The 24,772-nt window shown below is 43.9% G+C and overlaps 1 protein-coding gene and 1 pseudogene across 1 annotated transcript in view; one reads left to right on the top strand and one right to left on the bottom strand.

The window, feature by feature from the left end:
• The window catches only part of RAB11FIP3 (RAB11 family interacting protein 3), a 91,528-nt gene that overhangs the window by 35,015 nt on the left and 31,741 nt on the right, over nucleotides 1-24,772 (top strand). Inside the window, exons 2-3 of the mRNA XM_087815756.1 lie at nucleotides 14,160-14,253; nucleotides 21,259-21,350. Of these exons, the coding sequence (XP_087671882.1) occupies nucleotides 14,160-14,253; nucleotides 21,259-21,350 (186 nt within the window). The remainder of the gene's footprint in view (nucleotides 1-14,159; nucleotides 14,254-21,258; nucleotides 21,351-24,772) is intronic.
• On the bottom strand, nucleotides 11,328-11,424 carry LOC148093574 (U6 spliceosomal RNA; annotated as a pseudogene).

Raw genomic sequence — 24,772 nt, 5'->3', positions numbered from 1 at the left:
CCTAAATGTAGATACATTGTATCTACAAAGTGCAAGAATATTCAATAACAAAATAGATATGTTTTTAAAGGTTGTTTCATAGAATGAACTATTTTCTCCATGCGTTTCATTATTTTTTGAGAAACATTATTCTAGAAAAAAGAAATCCTCCACTGGAAGATTAGCCCCAGGAAAAAGTACATATTTATGACATCAAATGTAAGTTAACATGACTGATGTTCATCAAAGCCTAACCTGAAGTCCTATATATACCTTATTACCAAAGTTTATTTAGAATTGTGCTCAAAACCAGTGCCTGATTAATGTGAACAATATGAGCAAGTCAGTGGCTTCCCAAAAGGGTGAGAATAAAGGTTTAAAATCAGCATTAGATAAGCTGAATTTGTTAAAAAACAAAACAAACAAAACCGTGAATTGACTTAAAACAATAGGGTGGAAGTTATATCTCAATAAATCTTACTTTTAAAAAAGTAAAGTGGGTGCAGTAGGCTGATAATGCCCCCAAAGATATCCAGGCCATAACCCCTTGAACCTGTGAATGTTACTATACATGGCAAAAGGGGCTTTGTGGGTGTGATTAAATTGAGGATCTTGAGATGGGATTATCCTGGTGGGCCGTAAATGCAATCACAAGGATCCTGATAAGAAGGAGGCGTAGGGAAATCTGTTGACATGGGAGGAGATAGGAATGTAACTACAGAAGCAGAGGTTAGTGTGTTGCTGCTGTGAGCCAAGGAATGCTGGTAACTGGAAGATCAGGGAATGGATTCTCCCCTAAAGCCTCCAGTAGAAACCAGTCCTGCCTACTCTGTGACTTAAGCCTGTAAGATTCATTTCGACTCTGACCTCCAGAACTGTAAGAGAATAAATTTCTGTTATTTTATGCTACTAAGTTTGTGATAACTTGTTACAGCAGCAGTAGGAAACTAGTACAGTAAGAAAAGTTTACTTGGTTTAAGAAAGGAAAAAAAACAGTTTCAAACAGGAGATATAAATTCAAAGCACTTGAGTAGCTGTGGAGGGAGGGTTTGAAGTGGGAGGAAACCACTACCATTTTACGCAGACACTCTTTTGAGAAGTAATATAATATTTACCCAGGTAGCCAAGTGTCATTGTGTTATAATTGCTCTGCTTGTACATTTTTTTCTTCTTAAAAGTATACCATTATATATCTATATACTCATGTTCATAGCATTCATTACAATAGCCAAAAAGTAGAAGCAACCCATGTGTCCGTTGGTAGCTGAATGGATAAACAAAATGTGATGTATATATACGGAGAACTATAATTCAGCCTTAAAAGGAGGGGAATTCTGACACATGCAACGTGGATGAGCCTTAAGAACATTATGCTCAGTGAGATAAGCCACAAAAAGACATACTGTATGATTCCATTTATATGAAGTCCCTAGAGTAGTCAGGTTCATAGAGACAGGAAGTAGAATTAGAGGTTACCAGGGGTTGGGGGAGGGGGAATGAGCAGTTATGTTCAGTTTGAAAAAGATGAGAAAGCTCTGGACGTGGTTGGTGGTGATGGTCACACAACACTGAATGTAATGCCACTGAACTGTACCCCTAAAAATGGTTAAGATAGTAAATTTTATGTTATGTATATTTTTCACAATTAAAAACAATTTTTAAAGTATATTTTCATAGCCTTTTGAAGGTAAAATAGCAATAGATATTAAAAGCCTTCAGAGAGTGAAGGCACCAATGAAGCAGCCCTAGTTCTGTCAGGGAGACATGTGGAAAGCCACACATGCAATCCACGAAGGCTTTTGCCTCATCATAACGCCTGTGCTGTGACATCCAGTTTGTGGCTCTGTCTCATTTACAGGACCTGCCACAGCGAACACAGCTGATTGCTCCTCCTCCACCTGGCTTCTGGGTCGCCACACTCACTTAGTCTTATTTTGTTGGAGTCTCCTTTCCAGTCGTCTTTGCTGGTCCTGGGTCCTCCCACCCCCCTTCTGTCTGCACTCATTCCCAGACTCACAGCTTTAAATGTGGCTTCTGGCCCTGGCCAGGTAGCTCAGTTGGTTAGAACGTCATCCCAATGTGCCAAGGTTGTAGGTTCGATCCCTGGTCAGGGCACATACAAGAATTAACCAATGAATACTATTTATGTGGAACAACAAATTGATGTTTTTCTCTCTCTCTCTCTCTCTCAAATCAATAAATAAAAATTTTTAAAAATGTGGCTTCTGTGCTGATGACCTCCCAATTTTACGTCTCTAGCCCAGCCCACTCCTGAACTCTGGGCTCATACTTGGATGTTATATAGACATCTCATACTCACATGCTGAAGCTTTGGGTGCCACCTGCAGTCTCCCCATCTCAGTTAATAGCAATCCCATTCTCTTCCCAGTGACCTGTGCCGAAACCTTTCTTTCACTCCACATCTGCTCCGTCAGGAAATCCTGTTGTCTCTACCATCAGAGTACATCCAGAACCCCATCATTTCTCAAGCCTCATCTATTACTCCATGGTGTGAACCACCATATCTCACTATCTTACTTCCCCCATCTTTTCTCAATAGACAACTAAATAATACACAAATTATGTTACTCCTGTACCCAGAACTCTCCCAGGGTCTCTGACATCTGCTACTGACCCCTCCTCACTCTGCTTCAGACACCCAGCCTCCTTGAGGCTCCCTGCGTTCCACAGGCAGCCTCCTCTGCCCTTTGCATTGGCTGTGCCCTCTGCCTGAGATACTCTGTTGCATGTCTCCTCTGCCCAGGGTCTCCTGGAGCTCAGGGTTCCCCACCATGTTCAGCCAGGTGGTTGGCAGAATTCAGTTCCTTGTGTTTGCAGGGCCGAGATTCCTATTTTCTTGCTGGCGGTTGGTGTGCAACAGCCCTTTTAAGTCCTAGTAGCCACTCTCAGGTCCAGCCACATGCCCTCTCAGCATGGCTGCTTACTGTTTTTTCTTTGTGGACAGCTGTCTGCGATAGTTAATGCATGCACAGAGTGACTGGCTCATCACCCTGGTGATACGGCTATCCCATCATATTTGCAAGCCTTCTCAGGATCCTGTCCCATACTGTTCATTCCTGGAGCAGCTGACAACACAGAAGGAGCCAGATCACCTGTAATAACACCCCCACTTGACAAGCCTACCATGCAGTCCTACTTTTCATCAGCTTTTTACATACAAAGGGACAGTCAAGGGACTTCAGACACTTGAGGAAAGCCCATAAGAATGGGAGAAACCAAAAACAGAAAAGAAAGAAAAGCAGAAGGCACTTAAAGGGGTTAGTGCAGAGAACAGAAGAAAGCCTGGAAAATACAACTTGATTTATATTGTCATGTTAAAGAAGACATCACATTCAAAGAACTAGAAAGCACCTTCAGAAATTAAAAATGAAGTAAAGGGAAAAGTTCTGTAAAAGGCAGAGAACAGGAGATAAAAGATAAGGAAAGTATTTGACTTACTAAGCATAGTGCCTGACTGACAACTTTGCTGGGGAGGAAGACAAGGTCCTTATCAAAAAGATCCTTCAGGAACTCTTCCAGGCTGTGTCTCTGTTTTAAAGGGCTTTTCCTGTGCTCAGAACAGTGAGGAGAAATACCCCCAGCAAACACAGCAAATCCTGCTGGTGGAGAGGAGGTTCTCAGCAGCTTCCAGAGATTAGAACAGTCCCCACACACATCATCAGGACATGGTAGCGTCAGACTCTGTGGCACCAGCAGGAGTAAGACGGGGGTGGGACAGCAACTTTTCCAATGCCATGGGGCTCATTTCCAACCTACAACTATGTATATAGGCACCCGTCAAGAAGTGAAGAGTGCAGGTGCTTCAGACAGGAACACCTAGATGTGCACCACACTCTTTCTCAGGAAGGAGCACCCAGAGGCCTCCCAGCACAGAGGAGGGCGTGCAGGGATGGCAGCAAGGCACGAGTCCCTAGGGGCTTGGTCATGTAGGAATGGTCTAAGGAGGCATGTAATCCTGCAGAGATATTAGAGCAGTAGGTATGTAGGAAATTCAGGCAACAGAAAGCAAGGTAATTGCTAAGTATAGGAAAAAGTTATGTAAGATAGGCAGTGCTGTAGCTTAAATGTGGTTCAGCAGCAAAACGTACTTATGTAGTCAATGTAAACACTGCAGAAGACCCAGCCAAACTTGGAGGGTGTGAGGAGTGCTAAATTCTTTTTTACTCTAACAGACCAAAATGCAACATGTAAATTTGAAAAGCTAAGAAATAGTGTCAGAAGCATGTTCTCAGACATGGAGGCATTGAACCCCCCCCCGCCCCCCCAAAAAGCTAAAGAGCAGAAAGAAGGGCTTCTCTGAGCAGGGCAAGGTGGATGAGGGGGGTAGGAGCTGCTGTCTGGTTCCAGGTCTTAGAGCACTGTGACTTTTTAAACTATGTACCTGCATTTGATAACTTTTTAGTTTGCTTTTTTGCCCTCCTTTACTTACTTGCAGTGGTCTAGGTTGGGCCAGGAATTGAGGGGTGTTCCCGTAAGGAATGAAGCTTCCAGTTCTCTGTGCAGAGAGACGATCCAGATAGGCTGGAGGGCACTCTACCCTCACATAGCCTGGAGGGAAGTTCTGTAAGCTGCATCTCTTTTATCCAGTTGGTTATCATTCCAGAGAAAAGCCACAGAGGGGACATTTTTGTAGCCCCTTGGAGGGAAGCCGTAGGCCAACAGTGCCCCTTTCTAAGAGCTGTTCCCCTTCTCTCCTTTGGCACCCCTGGCTCTCCCCAACACCAGGCTTGAAATGCAGGAATAAGCAGGAGTGGCTTCTGCTTCCCTTCTGCTTCCTGAGGTGCCACTGTTTCCTCTGATTAATGTGGTTACATGAATGTTGAATGTATATATTCTTTGGTAACTTCTGTAAATTGTTTCGTTTCCTCAGCATGTTTGCATGAAGCTTGAATGTCCAGTTGACTATTTTTCCGAATATTCTCATGTGCATTTTTAAGATTTTATTGTATTTAAAATAACACAGAGATAGCTCTGTGAATATACTAAAACCCACTGAATTGTACCCTTTAAGTGGATGAATTGTGTGGTACTGTATATGAATTATATCCCCATAAAGTTAACAGAACTAACACTGAGAGAAAGAACTGCCCTAGACCCTGGCTTCTCTGCCACCTGCACCAGTCCTCCTGCACCAGAATCTTTCAAGTGGGAGTTGGACTTGTCGGAGAGCAGAAATATGCCAGAATCCCAGTAGTGACAGTTGTAGGGTGAAAGCAGCTTTTGGTGCTGGAGGCAACCCACGTTCCTGTCTGAAGAACCTCAAGAAGAGCTAGCCAAGCCAAGCACTGGTTACGCCTGGGTGCTGAGTAGACTCCTTCCAGGAATGGAGGGCATAGCTGGTGACGTTTCAACATGTATTTCTGAAAGACAAAAATGGATTCCTGAATGTTATACATGCTTCTTGGGGGGCATGTGGGATGACCTCTTTCATGCAAGACCAGCATGATGCTTTTATTCTAGAATTTTATTAGCCCTACCCCCTAAACCAGGGTGGTTAATCAGTTTATCACAGGTGTTGTAGGAAGCTATTCTTGCCCTTCAGGCAGAAAAACTTGAGTTTTAAATGAGCACATTCAGTGTTGGAAAACTCCTAATGTTATTGTCTTATTTTCATATTTAAGTTTAGAAATAAACATACCTTGCCTTTTAAGTTGACCAAAAAGTAAATATTAGATTTACTCATATGACTTCATTTTCCCCAGCAGTACCCAGTAATTCCAGAGATTTTAAGGTATTTAGGGAGATAGTGAGCCTTCATTTTGTGTCCACACAGCTGGCCAATTTTTTTTTAAGTAAATGTTTCTACTCATCTGGAGAAATCTCTGAACAAGGTCTTTAAGCATAAATTGATGAGCATAACCCCTGAAAAAGATTTTTGCCACTAGTGGGTGCAAAGCAGAAATCTCTGGTGCTGTCCCAGGTCCTGGAGCCCTAGCATGACAGTTTCCTGCAGGCTTAGGGAATGTAACACACAGGAAGCTCTTTCTTATTCAGTTCATCTCTAGACAGTTGCAGATATAAAATCACCACTGCTTAGAAGGAAGCTTGGAATCATCTATCATTTCAAAGGCCCAGAGGACAAAGTTGTGGTATTTTTTTTCTGATCTAAGAACTCAAAACAGTACACACTCTGGTGAACACACAGCTTTTTCTGTTTTTATATTAAGCATGTCACTATTTACCAAACAAACATCCTTACATTTCTAAGACTCCTTCAGTTATCTCCATTAAAATGAACAAACCAGCAAAACTCTCCATTCAAGTGCATATTTGCTGTTAAGAAATCACACACTTCAGATGTGGTTGTAGCCTCATCTATCCATTTTCCTTCCTCACCTCTCTCCCCTTCCCGCCATCTCCCAGAAAAAAACCACAATTGTAAACTTATACTGAAAATTATAGCTCTACTTAAAATATTCCTGGTTTATTTCCAAAGGTATCAGTAAAAAACTAAGTATATATATGCTTCCTTTCTCCTGTTTATAAACTTTGAAAATTACATGATTTTAGTCTTTTCTAGATTTATAAAAATGACTTAATTTTTGTACCTCCCTGAAATCTAGGTAAGGAAAGTTGGAAATACCATCTTAAGTGTTGGTGCTGGTCAGGGCACACACCTTCAGGAGCAAAGCCATGTGGCGCTGTCTGCGCCAGAGAACTCTGGATGTCCTGGGCTCTGGCTGGTCCCTTTAGGTAGGTGCATTGAGTGAGCATAGGCTAGTGCAACTCAGGGCAGCTAAGAGGACTTCTCAGAAGAAGCAGGGAAAACCCCTGTATATTGTTTGGCTGCTTTATAGATAGTCTTAAAAAGAAGTTCGTGTGGGGGGGCACTGTTCTGATCAAGATGGTGGTTTAGGTAAACACAGTACTCTGAACCTCTCACAATCACATCAAAATTACAATTAAACTGCAGAACAACCATCATTGAGAACCACCTGAAATCTAGCTGAACTGAAGTCCTACAACTAAAGAGATAAAGAAGAGGCCACATTGAGACTGGTAGGAGGGGCAGAGACCAGGAACGGGCTGGTCCTACACTCACATGTGGTGGATAAAAATTGGGAGGGATATCTCAGCTGTGGAAGTCCCCTTGAGGAGCGAGGGGTCCCCCAGCCCCCAAGGTTCCCGTTCCAGGAAGAGAAGTCCCATAACTTCTGTAAAAACTAGTGAGGATAGTGACTGATGAGATGGAGGGTGGCTGGAGTCTCAGGCTTTCCTTTTAAAGGGCCTGTACACAGACTTACTTGGACTCACTTGCTCTAAGGTCTAGCATGGGGGCAGCACCTTGAAAGGCACCAGGGACATCCAGGGAGGAATTGAGTAGTCTGGCATTGGAGCAAGAGCTGGAGGGGCAGCGTTCCCCTAAACAGAAGTCCTGGCAGAGGCCATTGTTCTTTTTCTGAGCCCTCCCCACACAAAACCTGCAGGTGGACACAATATCTGAGTCTCCATCAACATTGCTAACCCTGTTTGCCCTGCCCTAGTGATTCTCTGAGACACTGCCCCATCCAACTTGTGGGCCCACCCATACTGTTTCCAGGGGCTTTTCCATACAAATAACCTCTCTTGCCTCATGCTTTGTACTTTCCTAAAGCCTCTCAAGCCAGCATCATCTGGCCTCTGTGTATCCCATACCTCTAGCTAAGTGGCCCCAGGCCTGGCACTAGTGGCAGCTGGCCTTGGTTTGCAGTTTGGCCTCTCCTGGGTACTTCCAAGCCCAGCACAAACAGCAGCCATCTTCAGATAGCTCTGTGGCTTTTGCCGGGTGTCCCCAGGCAGGGCACAGGAGGTGGCTGGCCTTTACACCTGGGAAGCCCCAGAGCGAGTGTATCCGGTGAAGAGCTTCAGACCATGCTGGATTACAACCCTACCACCTCTACAGGCGAGGCACTCAAGGGGTGGACTTCGCAAGCATCAGAACCCACTGAAGCAAGTCCTGCTCCGTAAGGTTGGCTCCTACACAACAGCTCCTCTACTGTTGTCTTAGATGGTCCTCACAGCCTATCGGCCTATGGATCAATCCCTCCCAGTGATATCAGTAGCAATCAAAGCTCAACTACAGCAGGACAGTGCACACAGCCCACACGGGTACACCTGGAGTTCCCAGCTCAGGTGACTGGGGATGCTGTACTACGGCCCTACAGGACTCCTACTACACAAGGCCACTCTACCAAGTCTGGAAGATGTAGCAGCTCTACCTAATACATAGAAACAAACATAGGGAAGCAGCCAACATGGGGAAACAAATAAACAGGTCCTAAATGAGAGAACAGGAGAAATCTCCAGAAAAAATAACTAATCTAAAAAAAATGAGGACAGTGTAAGAAGCCTCTGGGAAACTTCAAGCATACCAACATTCGCATCATGGGGATGCTGGAAAAAGAAGAGAGGGAGTAAGAATTTGAAAAAATTACGACAGAAAACTTCTGTAACCTGGTGAAGGAAATAAACATACAAGTCTACAAAGCTCAGAGAGTCCCAAAGATGAATCCAAAGAGGCCCACACCAAGACAAATCATAATTAAAGATATAGAATCTTAAAAGCAGCAAGAGAAAAGTAATTTCCTAAAAGGGAGCTCCCATGAGACTGTCAACTGATTTCTTGGCAGAAACTTTGCAGGCCAGGAGGGAGTGGCAAGAAGTACTCAAAGTGATGAAAAGCAAGGACCTACAACCAAGATGACTCTACCCAGCAAAGCTGTCATTTAGAATTGAAGGACAGATAAAGAGCTTCCCAGGCAAGAAAACGCTGAAGGAGTTCATCACCACCAAACCAGTACTACAAGAAATGTTGAAGGGTCTTTTTTAAGAAGAAGAAAAGATCAAGAATGTGATTAATAAATGGCCATTAAAAAGAATGAAATCTTACCATCTGGGACAGCATGGATGGGCCTAGAGGGTATTATGCTAAGTGAAGTCAGTCAGAGAAAGACAAATACCATATGTTTTAGTAATACGTGGAATCTAAAGAACAATACAAATGAGCAAACAAAACAGAAACAGACTCATAGATACAGGGAACAGACTGATGGTTGGCAGAGGGGTGGGGCATTGGGCGACTGGGTTACAAGGTGAAGGGATTGAGAAGTACAGATTGGTAGTTGCAAGATAGTCATAGGGATGTAAAATACAGCATAGGGAATACAGTCAGTAATAGTGTAGTAGCTCTGTATGGTGCCAGGTGGGTACTAGAAATATCAGCGGGAACACTTTGTAAAGTATATGATTGTCTAACCACTGTGCTGTATACCTGAAACTAATACAAAATAATATTGAGTGTAAACTAATTGAAAAAAATATATTTTAATAAAAAAAATATTTAAAAGAAAAATGCAGGTGCCATGAGGTAGGCAAGCTGCAGGCCTCAGTATGGACATTCAGAAATGATCTGTAATTAGGCTTTTGAGAGTTGCTTTTCTCCCCACTGGCAGGTCTGGTGTGAAGTTTATGAATAGCCAAGGGAATCGCTAGGAACAGTTTGCTTATCACCATTACTGATTCTTTTTTAAAAAAAATCTTAGGGAATACCACAATTTGTGTGTTCTTATGTTGATGGACATATGGGTGGTTTGGTGTGGTTTTTTGTTTTGTTTTTTGGGGAATTTTTTTGGCCAGTACAAATAAAGTTGCTATGATCATTCATGCGTAGGTCTTTGTAGGGACACATGCTTTCATTTCTCTTGGGTGAATACCTGGGAGTGAAATGACTAGATCTTATGGTAGATATATGGTCAACCCTTTAAGGAATTTCCAAACAGTTTTCCAGAGTGGTTATGTAATTTTACATTCACAACATCAGTGTATGAGAATTCCAGTTCCTCCATGTGCTTACAAACACTAGGTGTACACAATATGGCCCATCTTTTAAATTTTAGATGCCCAAAAAGATGTGTATGCACCTTATTTTGTTTTAATTTACATTTCCCTAATGGCTAGTATTGACTTGAAATTTTTTAAATCTGTTGAAACTTGTTTTATGGTCTTGGTAAATGTTTCATGAGCACTTGCTTGAAAGGAATATGTATTCTACTTTTGTTGGCTGGAGTGTTGTGTAAATGTTAGAAAGGTTGAGGTGCTTAATAGTGTCACAATAGCTTCTGATAAGATAAGCTTTGTTGAAAATGTTATAATTCAAGTGTGGTTGTCATAACAAGGTGCAGAAATGGGGGTAGTTTCTCCCTGTGAAGTGCTGTACTTTCAGTGTGATTTCTGTGAGCCGTACTTCTGTAGTTGGTGTTAAACTGTAGTTAGAGAGCTTGTTCTGCATTCTTCTCTTGCAGATTATGTCTCCACATCTGTTGCAGAATCAATATAATGTGTTAGTAAATTTCTCATATTAGAATAATCCTGTAGGACCCAGCTCTTTTCCCTTGTAGATGGTTGCAGAGTGGATTCTCCTCCCATAGTTTCTGTAACTTGATGTGTCTGTTTGCAGGAGAGTGCTGGCTTGCTGACTGTTCTTGGTGTACATCTCTTGGTTTGGTTCAAGAAAGGGCAGGTTCTTATATTTCAATCTTACTATTTTTTTTTCCTGAAAGCCTGTGAATGGAGAACTTTGGTCTGGGATCATTAGAAACATCCCCTTTGTCTACACCCTCGCCAGCACTTGTCATTTGTTGATTTGTTGATGGTAGCCATTCTGACAGGTGTGAGACATTGTCATTTTAATTTGTATCTCTCTGATGATTAGTGACTTTGAGCATTTTTTCATGTCTCTTGGCCATCTGCACGTCCACTTTGGAGAAGTGTCTGTTTAGGTCCTTTGCCTGTTTTAAAAAAAAAAAAATGTTTTTATTGATTTCAGAGAGCAAGGGAGAAGGAGGGAGAGATAGAAACATCAATGATGAGAGAGTCATTGATTGGCTGCCTCCTGCATGCCCCCCATTGGGGATCGAGCCCACAACCCGGGCATGTGCCCTGACTGGGAACCTCCTGGTTCATAGGTCAACACTCAGCCACTGAGGCAAGCTGGCTGGGCCCTTTGCCCATTTTTTAATTGAGTTGTTTGTCTTCCTTTTGTTAAGTTGTATCAGTTCCTTATATATTTAGGATATTAACCCCTTATCAGATGTATCATTTGCAGATATCTTCTCCCATACAGTGGGCTCCCTTTGCATTTTGTTGATTGTTTTCTTTGCTGTGCAGAAGCTTTTTACTTTGATGTAGTCCCATTTGTTTATTTTCTCCTTTGTTTCCCTTGCCCTAGGAGATGTGTCTGGAAACATATTGTTATGAGAGATGTCTGAGATTTTGCTGCTCATGTTTTCTTCTAGGAGTTTTATAGTTTCACGACTTACATTTAAGTCTTATCCATTTTGAGTCTATTAAAAAATGTGGAGTGCTTCACGAATTTGTGTGTCATTCTTGCACAGGGGCCATCTCTGTATTGTTCCAATTTTATATGTGTGCTGCACAAGCAAGCACTGGAATGCTTCTTAAAGAGACACTTCCCCTCATGACTACCATTGCTTACCTTGAGTAACAGTTGAATAGGAAAGGTAGGCTAACTGCATGGTTCTTTTCCCTTTATTAGTTTTCACAATGATAAATTGGTTCATTAGTGTCCTTCAATGATGACTAGTTATTTTTTACCATAATTATGCTTTCATTGATTAAAATGTAGTGTGTTTCAGTCTGTTGTATTTATCATTCTCATCAGTGTTCATATTGTTTCAGTTTTGGCTGTGCCTGAGTTCTTTGATGTGACCTAATAAAGTCTCTGATAGCTTCTTTGCTCTCAGGTATGACAAGATATTCCAGGTTCAACTTGCACATAGCCTGGCATTTCTCCAAGGGTGCTGATTCCTTTGAATGGAAATGGAATTTAAATATCACAACCTAGGGGCTATGGGTGCTCAATGTTAATTGGGCAGAATTAGAAGGTTTTTGTTTTGTTTTTAAAACTTCATGCTTGAGCCCTGGCTAGTGTTTGCTCAGGGGTTAGAGCGTCAGCCCATGTACCAAAAGGTCACAGGCTCAATTCCTGGTCAGGGGCGCGTAGCTGGGTTGCTGGTTCGATCCCCAGCTGGTCTGGGCACATTCAGGAGGCAACTAGTCACTGTGTCTCTGTGACATCAATGTTTCTCTGTTTCTCTCTGTTTCTCTCTCTCTCCTCCTCCCTCCCTCCCTTCCACTCTCTAAAAAAATCAATGGAAAAAAATATCCTCGGGTGAGGATTAAAAAAAAAACATAGAACATGCGTGATACTCATAGTGATGTGGGGACCCTACTCCTCAATACCTGGGATGATGGAATTTGAATATTCTTGCGTTGCTGCTGAAAAGTTTAATGATAAAATGATTTTCTTTTATAGTTACTTGATTTTCACATAGCTATTCAAAGGATTTTTTTCCCTTTAAAGTCCAAAAAATTTACCAGATTAAGTCTTGAAGTAGCTCCTTTGGGACTGGGAGTTGATTTTCTTAGGTACACCATGTAGTCTTTCAATATGCAGTTAATTTTTTTAAGGGAAGTTCTCTTAAATATAGTTTTAAGATTTGTTCTGTAACTTTGCTTTGATTTTTCTTCTCAGGGACTTCTGTTAGCCATACTGATGTATCATTGCCTTACTCTTCAGTATTTGTCATTTTCTCTTGAATTCTTTTTATGTCTTTGTTTATTTTTTATAGAGAGAGGAAGGAAAGAGAAAGAAAGAGAGAGAGAGAAACATCAATTTGTTGTTCCACTTATTTTTGCATTCATTGGTTGCCTCTTGTGTGTGCCCCGATGGGAGATTGAACCTGCAACCTTGCCAAATTGGGATGACGCTGTAATCAACTGAGCAACCCGGCCAAGGCCTTTATTCATTTATTTTTAAGAGCTTGTTTAAGTATAATTTATGTGCCCTAAAATTTACCCACTGCAAGTGTACAAATCATTGAGTTTTATTAAATTTATAGTTATGTAGTCATCACCACAGCCTAGTTTTACAATATTTCCACACCCCAGAAAGATTTCTTGTGTGTTAGCAGTCATCTCACTTCCACCCCACAATTTTTAGGCGACCACAAACCTGCTTTGTATCTCTATAGATTTGTCATTTCTGAAAATTTCCTGTAGATGAAGGATATAATTTGTGTCTGGCCTTTTTACTTAGCCAAATGTTTTTGAAGTTCATTCATGTTGTAGTATGTGTTAGGATTCCTTTTTATGGCTGAATAATAGTCTACTGTATGGATAGATGCTCTAACCACTGAGATAACCGGCCAGGGCAGTCTTTTACCCATTTTTAAAATACTGTATTTTTGTCTTCTTGTTGTACTGTGAGATTTCTGTTTTTCTTCTTTTTTTTAATCCTCACCCGAGGATGTCCATTGTTTTTCAGAGAGAGTGGAAGGCAGAGAGGGAGAGAAAGAGAGAGAGAGAAACATCGATGTGAGAGAAAGAGAGACACATCGATTGGTTGCCTCCTGCAAGCACCCCAACTGGGCCAGGGATTGAGCAATCGAAGTACCTGCCCTTGACTGGAATTGAACCCGAGACCCGTCAGTCTGCAGGCTGATGATCTCACCAGTGAGCCAAACGGTTAGGGCTTTATACATTCTAGATACAAGTCATTTATCAGATATATGATTTATAAATATTTTCTCCCGGTCTGTCTTATCTTTTAGTTTTACTAATGGCTTTTGAAGTGCAAAACTTTTAAATGTAGATGAAATCCAGTTTATACTTAGAAATATAAATGTGTCTTCTTTCTGAAGATTTTCATTTTCTGTAATATTCATGTGTGAATTATCCTACTTTTTATGATTCTTAGGTCTACTTGCCTAAGTTGTTTTTCCTAAAAACTCTGCACAGCTGTCAGAATGGATGCCTGGGTCTGTGCTATGTGTAGTAGTCCAGATACTGGCTAGAATAATACCTAAAATGTTGACTCCAGATTATCTTTCCACTCAAGAAGTGTGGCTATTGACTTTTGAGAGCAGGATCTTATTCCATGATTCCCAGGTGCTGTTGGCACCTTCTCCCTAGTTTACCGCCTGTTCTCTGTCTGGAGCTGTTGGTGACCTTTGGCTCAGAGGAACCAGTGGCTCTTATTTTCAGCACCGCACCTGGCAAGTAGGCTGCTTCTCTGGATGTGGTGAAAAGGTCAAGTGCATGATATTCCCCTTCCAATTTTGTAAGCACTTGAGTAACATATTCTCACTTGGCAATTGCAGGTGAAGGACTTAACAAAATACTTGGATCCCAGTGGGCTCGGCGTGATCAGTTTTGAAGACTTCTACCACGGGATCACGGCGATCAGAAATGGAGGTCAGTTATCCCTACTCTGCTTTCATCACCTCACCCCTTCCTCAGCTCCACCACTGTCCTTCCCTCTTGCTCAGCCACCCCTTATTAATGACCCTCACTCCTCAGACTCCTTTTGCTGAACTTAATGTCTCTCCTGCTCTTTGAAGCACCTAAAATGCCCCTGGTTTCAGGATGCTCACTCTCCTTTCCTGTTCTTTGCTCCTCATACACCCTGTCTTCCAGACTTGACCGACTTAATTACTTATCCCTAATGTTAGAGAGCTACTGCCACTTTCCCCAGAGAGTTTTTAATGAAAACTTTGACATTTACAAAAATTTTGAGAGAGTTACAAGTGAACACCCGTATGTATATCTGTCATCTGTATTCTGCAGGCAGAATTTTACCATATCTGTTCCTATCTATTCAACGGTCTATTTTCCTTCTAATGGGATGCATTTCAAATCCGTATACTTCCATACACTTCAGCCGAAACGCTTCAGCGTGGTATCAGTCCTCACCCAGAGTTCAAGATTTGTTTGCAGTCTTTTTAGAGTAAAAATTTACCCACAGTGAAACCTTGAGTGTGCCATTCAGTGAATTTTGACAAATTCTTAGGTCTAGTAATGCATATCGCTGTCAGGAGTTATTAGCATCCCCCTAGATAGTTCCCTCATGGCTTTCCAGTAATCCCTCCCTCTTATTGGTACCTTTTTTGCTGATTTTTGTCACCATAGATTAGTTTTGTTTCTCGTGGACTTCATGTAAATAAGATCATCAGTATCTGCTCTTTCGTCTGGCTTTTTTCCCCTGTGTGTGATGTTTGAAATTCATTGTGTTGTTTCAAGTATCAAGAGTCTGTTTCTCTGTTTTGGAGTAGTGCTCCATCATATGCTTGTACTCCAAGGATGGATACTTGTTTGAAGCTAGGGTAGTACCAGTTTGGGGTTATATATAAAGCTTCTAGTGAAATTCGTGTGCAGGCCTGTGTAGACACGTTTTCATTTCTTGGGGTCCTGTATCTGGCAGTAGGGTGGCTGGCTATGTGTGTGTGAGTTTAGTTTCTTGCAAAACTGCCAGATTTTCTTCCAAGTGGTTGTACTATTTTACTCTCTTACCAGTTGCCCATGCATGTTCCTCTTCAAATGAAACTCAAGCTCTGAATAGACCTTTCTTTCTCATTCTTCATCTTCAGCCAGGTGCTGTTGGGGTCACGGTGTTGGGAAGTCACCAGTCACAGGCTTTTCCCCTCCTTACTGCACCTTGTCAGAGAAAGAGGGGCATAAAGAGACAGCAGAGCCCACAGTCATCATGGTGGCCCAGTCAAGGGGGGTACCCTTGGACCCGAGGTCTTATTAGCAGTTGTGATCGAGTCTCACCTGTCTTATATGTCACCTCCCCAAAATTATTGCCCAATAGTGTCACATAGGGCCTGGGTTTCCTAAACACCAAGTCCCAGATGGCTTTGAGTAGCATTCTGTATATGGAGCCCTGTGTGTTACTACTTCTTTCACCTAGTCAGTCCACACACATATGAATACAGCACAGCCCAGAGACCCTGTGATGAACCAGCAGCCAGGGACCTTGTATGTACAGAGCATGCAATGAGGGAGGGAACAACAGGGGAGGTGCTGCTGCTGTCAGTGTGACGGGTGGGGGTTGAGCTGCACAACCTTAGCACAGGGGATGATGACATCAGTGTATTTCCTGGGACTAAAACCAAAGGGCCCGGAGGAGCTCTCGGCCTTGGACATGCCCCTGGTGGTCTGTACCCCTTCCAGCCGAGGGTTGAGACTGTATTTCCTCGAATTCAGGTGGTTGAGGAGCCCAGATTCCTCTCAAGTGTCAAGGCTGGGAGCAGCAGTGGTAGCTGGGTCCATGGGTGTGGGCAGTGGCCAGTGAGAGATGGTGCTGGGGCCATCTGTATGGCTCTGAGGCCCTCTCTAGTCAAAGTCTAGGTTGGTGGCTGCTCTCTGTTCTTTTGGGCCACGGTTAGTACGAAATGGAGCAGGCTCCTCTGCAGGATTCCTGGGAGATCATGACGTGGGAGTCAGTGCTCCCTAAAAACTTGTGATTCAGGCAGGTGCAACCCAGTCCACTGTAATAAAATTATCTGGCCGTTGACCTCCCTGGTGAGGGAGAGGAGCTGTCTCTCTAGAGGCTGATTCTCTATCTGTCAAGCAGGAAGGGTTGTTGGCTGCTGACCTGTGTGATTTTCTCATGGGTTGCATGTGTCTTGAAGTTTATATTTATCAATCTAGTGAGAGAAAATGTCATCTGAGAATGGCCCATCTCCTTGAGTCTTGATCTTTCCTTAATGGGCAACTATCACCCTGGATTTGTTGAGATAGGGCCTCTGCCTGTGCACCGCACTCTCCACCCTCTTCCTTGCCTTTGCCGGGCATGTTCCTACTGTAGCTGGGGCACTCTGTCCTTCCAAGGGGCTGGCAGAAAGAAGCCTGAGGTAGGGCCCTGGGAAGGATTTTGGGTTCTTTGTGTCTGCTTGAGAGGAGCTGGCCAGGGCTCTTCTGTCTATATCAGAGCTCTCTCCAGTCTGCTCTCCCACTTGAACCTCTCCTTGCTTACATGACCTGCTATATGGGGTGTGTCCCCATCCCCTAGGCACATGGCTCTCTACAGCTACACCTCCTTCTGTATCAGAGAGCAGCCCCTTGCTACTCTGAGGCCCCAAATCAGTTCACCTTGGGAAGGTCCTGCCTCTTGCCAGCGCCCACACACCACTGAACCCCACTAGGATTGCTTGGGTGTCTGTTTTTGCATTCTTGTTGGTAATATTTCCACTTTGATTTAATTTAAAAAAACCCAACCCAGCCAGTCCTGTAGTTATCATGGATTCTTCAGAAAATAGTGCCATGTTTTTCCAATGGCAAGAACATTCTGGAATAGAAGTGTCTCCAGAGGGCGAGGCTTGATTTCAACATAATACCACATTGCGGGTGCATCATAGGTGATGTCCCCCCACCCACCTGCCCTGACTTTAGCCTGTGCAGAGCAGACCCCTGCTTCTGAAGTGAGATGGTAGAACCTAGAATGTGGGGGAAAGTCTGCTTCTGGGGTGTGTGGTTGAGGGGGCAGAGAGTTGGGAGACCTTGGACAGGGTTGGTGAGGGGGTTGGCCTGCCAGCGGATGGGGCAGGGTCCTTGAGTGGGTGGGCTGAGGAGGCTTTAGTGATGAGAGCTTGAATCAGGCTGGATGGAGGGGCAGCCGCCTAGGGAGGGCACAGCTTAGACCTGTAAGGACTATGGGTTTAGGTACTGTTGAACCAGACTGTTCCAGACTCTGGAAAGTACAGAGTCCCCTGCCTTTAGGAGCTGGCGTTCTCTTGGAGGACAGCCCACAAGCAATGAGGCAGTATAGTTACGAGAGCTAATAGGCACTCAGGAGGAGGGTGAAGCCAGAGGTGGTCAGTGGAGGCCTCCCTGAGAAAGTCTGGGAAAAGGTGGCATGGTCCAGGTGGGGGACCTGAGGGGAGCATCCCCTGTGCATTTGGGGGTTGAAGGGAGGTCACTGTGGCTGGTTTGGGCCATCAGGATCAGAGGTGCATGACTGGGCTGTGGGCACTATGGGAGGACTTAACCTTTTTGTCAAGAGGCCTCACAGTTCAACTGCAGCCCCAGACTCCCTTTGGAAAGGCTGTTGAGTGGCCCATTGGCTCAGCACCAGCAGGGCAAGTCTATCTTTTGGAGTGGGCATGAGCAGCTGGGCTTCCAGGTGACTGCAGCTGGTGTGGGCTTGGGGGACACCTCACCCCGTGCATTGGATATACTGCAGTCCTGCTCAGGGCTGTGGGCTTGTCTTTACTGTTTTTGTAATTTGTAATTTTTTGTGTGTAGTTTGACTTCATCATTTAACTTTTGTTAGGAAAGGAGAGTGAAAGTAGAATTAGAATAAAAGCAAGTCAAAGATGATTGTGAAATGTTATTTCATAGCATTTGGAAGAGTGGAAAGTGTGATTACTCTAGCCGAATTTCAGTACAAGTTCACTTTGGCTCTTCTCTCCAGTGTGCCATCGTGACCACACACAGCCTGTCTTGTCTGTCACACTTTTATTATGTATCCAGGAGAAGCGTAGCAAATGACTGGATATATTGACCCAGTTTGTAGGGAAAGTGCAAGGAGATTGTTACTGTCATAGCCACAGGCCTTATTTCAGGAATAGAATGAGACAGAGAGGGAATTGTTACAAATAGGCCATTGCTCTGACTGTTCCCTTCCCCCTCTCTCCTCCATCTTCCTCTCCAGGCTCTGGAAGAATAAGATAAATGCACATTAAAAATTTCCACTTAAGCCCAGCTAGTGTGGCTCAGTGGTTGAACATCACCTATGATCTAGGAGATCGAGGTTCGATTCCCAGTCAGGGCACATGCACAGGTTACAGGCTCAACCCCCCGCAGGGGGCGTGCAGGAAGCAGCCGATCAATGCCTCTCATCGTTGATGTTTCTATCTCTCCCTCTCCCTTCCTCTCTTGTATTAAATTACTGAACCTTAAAACTCATTCCAAAAAATAAAAAATTTCCACTTAATTGAAAATTGTTTTAGTTTTTATAGAAGAAAACTGATAGACGGGTTCTGTTTAGTTCCCACCAAGAATATAAAAATGCCAGCTATGTTCACATTTTTCTCTTCACCATGTGGGGCAAGACGCCTAGATCATATGCCCACTACTGGAATGTGAACACATGTCTATGTGACTGAAATGGTTGGCTAAGTTTTGAGAGTTTTAAATTCTGTGTTTCAGTTTTTGTAAGTGTAAGCAAGATTGTTAACATTTAAAAGGGAAAATAGGCCCCAAACAGGCTAGCCATTTACAAAATATATGTGTGATCTCAAACTGCACTGGGATAATGGTCCTCCTTTCCTTCCTGTCCCAGAAACCAAAAACTTCTGTCCACAACAATCTTCTCCCCCTTCAAAAAGAGCACAGATAGTTTTCCTGTAGTTCACCTGCACCGAAGATCCAAATCTCCGGTGTAGGGGACTCCAAGGCTGTCATCCGGCTTGGCAGGCAGTGAGTGCTGGAGCCAAAGGCCAGCACCCCTCTGCATCGGGTCTAGCCTGCTGTGCTCTGAGACTCTTTCACTCCACTGTAGTCTGAGCCACTCAGATATTTAGCCACACTCCCAGGGAAGACAATACAAAACAACAGCCATATAAGGGATTTTGGTTTAAGGGTCTTAATCACTAGTGCAAAGCAGTATTGAATTGGCAAAGGCATCTCATAATTACTGAATGCATAAATGCTTGAATTTGCATAATTGTTGAGGGAAAGCATTATCATTGAGAGACCTCTTTAGAAACTGGATGGAGTAGCCATGTGTTTAGCTATTGCTCTGTGGTGAGGTTCCTTCAACATTCATTCTCCCTTCCCCATTTATATTGACTGTTATAGTGACTTCAAACCACTGACCCTTCAGAACTTGATTGGGGGATGTGAAGGGCAGCATTTTTCCCACATGGTCCAGTTGTAGCTGGTAATGATCGTTTCAGAGTACTCTCCCCAGGAGCATTCAGGAAGCCCTTCTCTTCCATTTGGCCCTCAAAGACTCTACTCCACTTTTTAAATAAGTGACTGATGTTATGTTAGATTATGTGAAAGAATATTGAATAAGTAACTGATATATTTTAAATAAGTACTACTGTGATCTCTTTTCTGCTCACTCTTTGACACCCAGTATGTGGGCTTTCCTCACCAAGCAATTCTCTGATTCTCTGCAGACCCCACCTGGGTGTCCTGCAATTTAATTCATTCTGAGATCAACTGTCCAGAGTTAGCACAGACCCCATTTCAGGTGCCCAGGTTACCCTCACTTCTGTTTGACACAGCTCCTTCCTTAGGCTTGATAATTTGCTATAATGGCTCATAGAACCCAGGTTATAATTAACAGCCAGATGAAGAGATATATATAGGGCAGGTCTGGAGGGCCCACAATGCAGGGCTTCTGACCCGGTGGAGTTTGGGATGCACCACTCTCCTGATATGATGTGTTCACTAACCCAGCTCTCTGAACCCCCCTCATGTTGAGTTTTCTTATGGAGGTTCCATTACACAGGCATGACTAAGTCATTGGTCTTTGGTGATTAGTTCAGTCTTCAGTCACTCCCTCTCTCAAGAGGTGGGGGTGGAGCTGAAAGTTCCAGTCCTCTAATCACAAGGTCGGTTCCCCTAACCAGCCCCATCCTCCAAGAGTTGCCTCATTAGTTTAAACCCGGGTAAGGTTGAAAGGGACTCGTTAATGAATAACAAAAGATGCTCTTTCCACCCCATCATGCTGGAAATTCCCAGAGTTTAAGGAGCTCTGTGTCAGGATAAAAACCAAATAAATATCTCTTACGATGTGACAGTATACAGTAGTAAGGCAACATCAGGAAACATCATTCCATAACTTACACACTCTTTAGAAAGTGTTACACCTGAACATGGCCAGGAGACTGTGGGAGCTAGTACCTTTTCTTGTGGGAATTGGTTGTGTTTGAGAAGTGATGTTTCTATTGCTGGTGTCAGAATTACAGCCTGTCCATCATGAAAAGATTGCTTTTCTTTTCAACTTTTTTGTACTATAAAATGAAACATTTATTGTAGAAGGTAAAGGTAAGTAAAAAAAAAGAAAAGAAAAACTACCTGTGAGTTCACTGAGGACAAGGTGTTATTTTGGTGCTATTTCATCATACTTGCCCCTCCCCAAACATGTACAGTTTGTCAAAAAATTAAATCTGGCATCTAATACTTTTTAAAGCCATGAGCAGTGTCATAGAGCTGATATCGTGCTCTTTCTCTTTTGCTATGCTGCCCAGCTCTTTTAAGAAGTAGTTACCATTTGGCCTTGACACCACTGCTTGAGAACTCTGCCACGAAGTGTTGTTTTAGCCAGGGACCCACTTTCTTGTCCTAACCTTTTTCCCCCCTGGGTTTCTCACAGCCAGCCCAGGCTCCATTGACCACTCACATAGTTTCCCCCATGACCTCTCTGCGTGGTTACCTGCTAAGTCTGGGTCTTCTCTCCCGCAGATTCTGATGGCCAACTGTGCAGCATTGTACCTGCCCAGGACGAGGAGCCACAGGCCTGCCCTGATGAGTTTGAGGACTTTGTTACCTTTGAGGCAAGTGGTTTTCATGAGAGAGCTGAGAGGAAATTTGTTGTTACACCTCTTCCTCTGTGCAAGTCCTGCTTCACTTAGTGGTTCCCTGGGCTGTTTATATAAGAAAAGGCTGGAAGGGCAAGGCAGGGCTCCCTCTGCAGCCCTGTGTACACTATGGGTGGCACCATAGTTGGTGGGCTCTGGGCTTTGTGGGGCTCTTGGCTGTAGCACATGGTCAATGGGTGTCTACTATGAGTGTTACACATCTGAGACTCTTGACAGGAGATGCTTCTGGGTTGATTGTTAGTAGAGTGACAGGCTGAACAGTTAGGACTCTGGTGTTGTTGTCATCTTCTGCCAGGCTGCCAAGCAAGGCCAGAGCAGGGGACTCATTTTGCTGTTTTAATCAAATTTCAAACCAGCCCAACTGGTGTTGCTCAGTGGTTGAGTGTCAACCTATGAACCAGGAGGTCACGGTTCAATTCCTGGTCAAGGCACATGCCCTGGTTGCTGGCTCGATCCCTAGCAGGGAGTGTGCAGGAGGCAGCCAGTTCTCTCTCATCATTGATGTTTCTCTCTCTCTCTCCTTCTCCCTTCCTCTCTGTGAAATAAATTTAAAAAAAATTTCAAACCATTTTCTGCATCTACTAGCGACCTTTGATTAATGCCTTGCTTTACTCCACCCCCTGTCCCCAGAAGAAGCCAAGGTTGCTATGATTACATGATGTTGGTAATTTTTCATCTGCCAAGGCTTGGGGAAGGTCTGTGAGCACAGCCACAGAAGACACCACCATCACTGTGTCCCACCAGTTGGGAGGTGGGGTGGGGCAGGTGCCAGGTGAGCCCAGTTGGCTGGATCTGGAATTTTTTTTAATACACTGGAAACTTCTGAGTCCTTGAAGAGCCTTTGGGGAAGGCTGTGGTGGCCACTGCCAGCCCCTTAGCCCTCTGTTACCCAGTGAGGGGAGCCGGGTTAGGCTGTGGCCCAGTGGGCCTGACGCCTTGCATGTCAGTCCTCTGAGCCTTGGCTCCTTTGTAAAATGGCGGGGGGCGGTGTGCAGCCATTCTGAATATTAACTCACCACAGGATTCCTCCACTGCTTTCCTTCTGTGTCTCATGTCCCTCCTATGAGGAGCTGCCCTAGGGATTGGTGACCCCTCAGATAATGCAGGCTCACTTCCTGACTATCATTTCTGTCAGCACAGACAGGCTCCCCCCACTACCACCAGGCCACCTGGACATGTTCACCCTTCACAGCTTTGTACCAGCTGGGCCTGAGCCCCCCCCAACGGCAGAAGCCACCTGCCTTTTGTCCCCTGTGTTCATTCTGGGTATGACTAGGGGGCTGCCAGGCCCAGTCCTGTCATGTGGAGGCCAGTGCCTAGCTGGGATTTGTACTGACTTCGAGGCATGGTGTGGCCAGGTGGGAGACCTCGGGTGTCATGACTCTGATGTGTCAGCTTTCAGATGAACTGCCAGCCCCTGTGACTGAAGAGGCTGCTTACATGGCCTGAGTAGGAAGGTTCTGTGTGGTTTGGCACATCTTGAATTTTCTAGGAGTGCAGCTAGATCAGGAGGAGAGCATTCCTTTTTTGTTTGGAGCACCTGGAGAATTGCCTTTCCAGCAGTATCGCAGGATCCTGTCACTTATGTAGTCAGCACTGGACCCTTATGTCTCCTAGAGCATACACTTTATCATCAGTGTTTTGTTTTATTCCTCTCACATTTCTGCTAGGACATTACATCGGTTTTTTAAAATATTTTATGTGTAGGTCGGTGTAGTTGATCGAATGGTGGTCCCCCAAAAGACACATCTTCCCAGAACCTGTGAACATGGCCCTATTTGGAGAAAGGGTCTTTTCAGATGTAATTAAGTTAAGGATCTCAAGATCAGATAGATCATGCTAGGTAGAGTGTCCTTAGAAGAGAAAGGGAGATGACACAGAGGGGAGAAGGCAGTACAAAGATGGAGGCAGAGGCTGGAGTGATACAGCCACAAGTCCAAGGATCGCCAGGACCCTGCAGAAGCTGGAAGGGACAGGAAGGGAGAATTCAACCCTGCTGACACTTTGATTTCAGACTTCTGGCCTCCAGAACTGTCAGAGAATACATTCCTATTGTTTTAAGCCACCCAGTCTATGGTAATTTGATATAGCAGCCCCAGGAAACTTAATATAGTGTTTTATTACTCAGGATAGTAAAAGACATCAACACATTTTGTACTTGAAGTTCCCATTTGGTCTGAAAGAGTGAGCCACTATAATGGGGCTGCCTCCCCTGAAACCTGGGTGGAGCAGGCAGGGGTGCTATTTGACCATGGTCCTCTTTTGTCCTGTGAGTGAATGGATTTCCCCCTTAGTCCACATGACTGGCCCTCCTGCCTCTGTGGTTGCCTCGATCCTGGGGGGGATGTGCCAGCTCCCACCTCTTGCCTTGGGATCGCATGGTGGGAACCTGACATTTCAAAAAGTATGCAACAGAAATGCTTCTCAGGTTTTTAGATCCTAATTTTTTTAGAATGGAGGAAATATATATTTTTTAAAATATGTCTTCATTGATTTCAGAGAGAGGAAGAGAGAGGGAGATAGAAAGATAGAAACATCAATGATGAGAGAGAGTCATTGATCGGCTACCTCCTGCACGGCCCCAACTGGGGATCAAGCCCGTAACCCAGGCATGTGCCATGACCAGGAATCGAACCACTATCTCCTGAATCCTAGGTTAATGCTCAACCGTTAAGCCACGCCAGCCCGATGGAGGAGATATTTTTTTTAAGTTTTTTTGTTACTTAAAAAAATTATTACACTTTATATTTTAGCAGTTTTAAGTTTTCAGAAAATGGAGCATATAGGACCGAGAGTTCCCATCACCCTCCACACACACTAACTCAGTTTTCCCCATCATGAACATCTGGCCTTAGTGTGGTACAATTGTTACAACCAATGAACCAATATTGATGCATTATTATTAACTAAAGTTCATAGTTTACATGAGGGTTCGCTCTTGTGTACAGTCTCTGTTTTTTTGACAAATGTGCAATGTCATGTATGCACCATTTTAGTATCATAAGGAGTAGTATCACTGCCCTAACAATCCTCTGTGATCCCATGATTCCCCCCTCCCCCACCCCCCCACGCTAGCATGCAGCAACCACTGATCTTTTACTTGTCAGTGGTTTCTTCTTTCCAGGATGTCACATAGTTGGAATCACAGTGTATGGCCTTTGCTGACTGGCTTCTTTCACTTAGTAATATGCATTTAAGGTTCCTCCATGTCTTTTTATGCTTTTTAGGGGAGTGAAACTAGGTACTATGAAACTTACAGAAAGATTGCTCTCTTTTGAAAAAATGCTAGCACATTGTGTAATCTTTAAAAGTCCAATAAAAATATGAGTGGAGAATATGTGCATTATCCAGATACCACATTTGGAGATCCTCTGTGG

Source organism: Miniopterus natalensis, chromosome 3, assembly GCF_054644295.1.
Source record: "Miniopterus natalensis isolate mMinNat1 chromosome 3, mMinNat1.hap1, whole genome shotgun sequence".
Taxonomy (NCBI): domain Eukaryota; kingdom Metazoa; phylum Chordata; class Mammalia; order Chiroptera; family Miniopteridae; genus Miniopterus; species Miniopterus natalensis.
The sequence above is the reverse complement of the archived record's forward strand: the minus strand, read 5'-3'. Positions and strand labels throughout refer to the sequence as shown.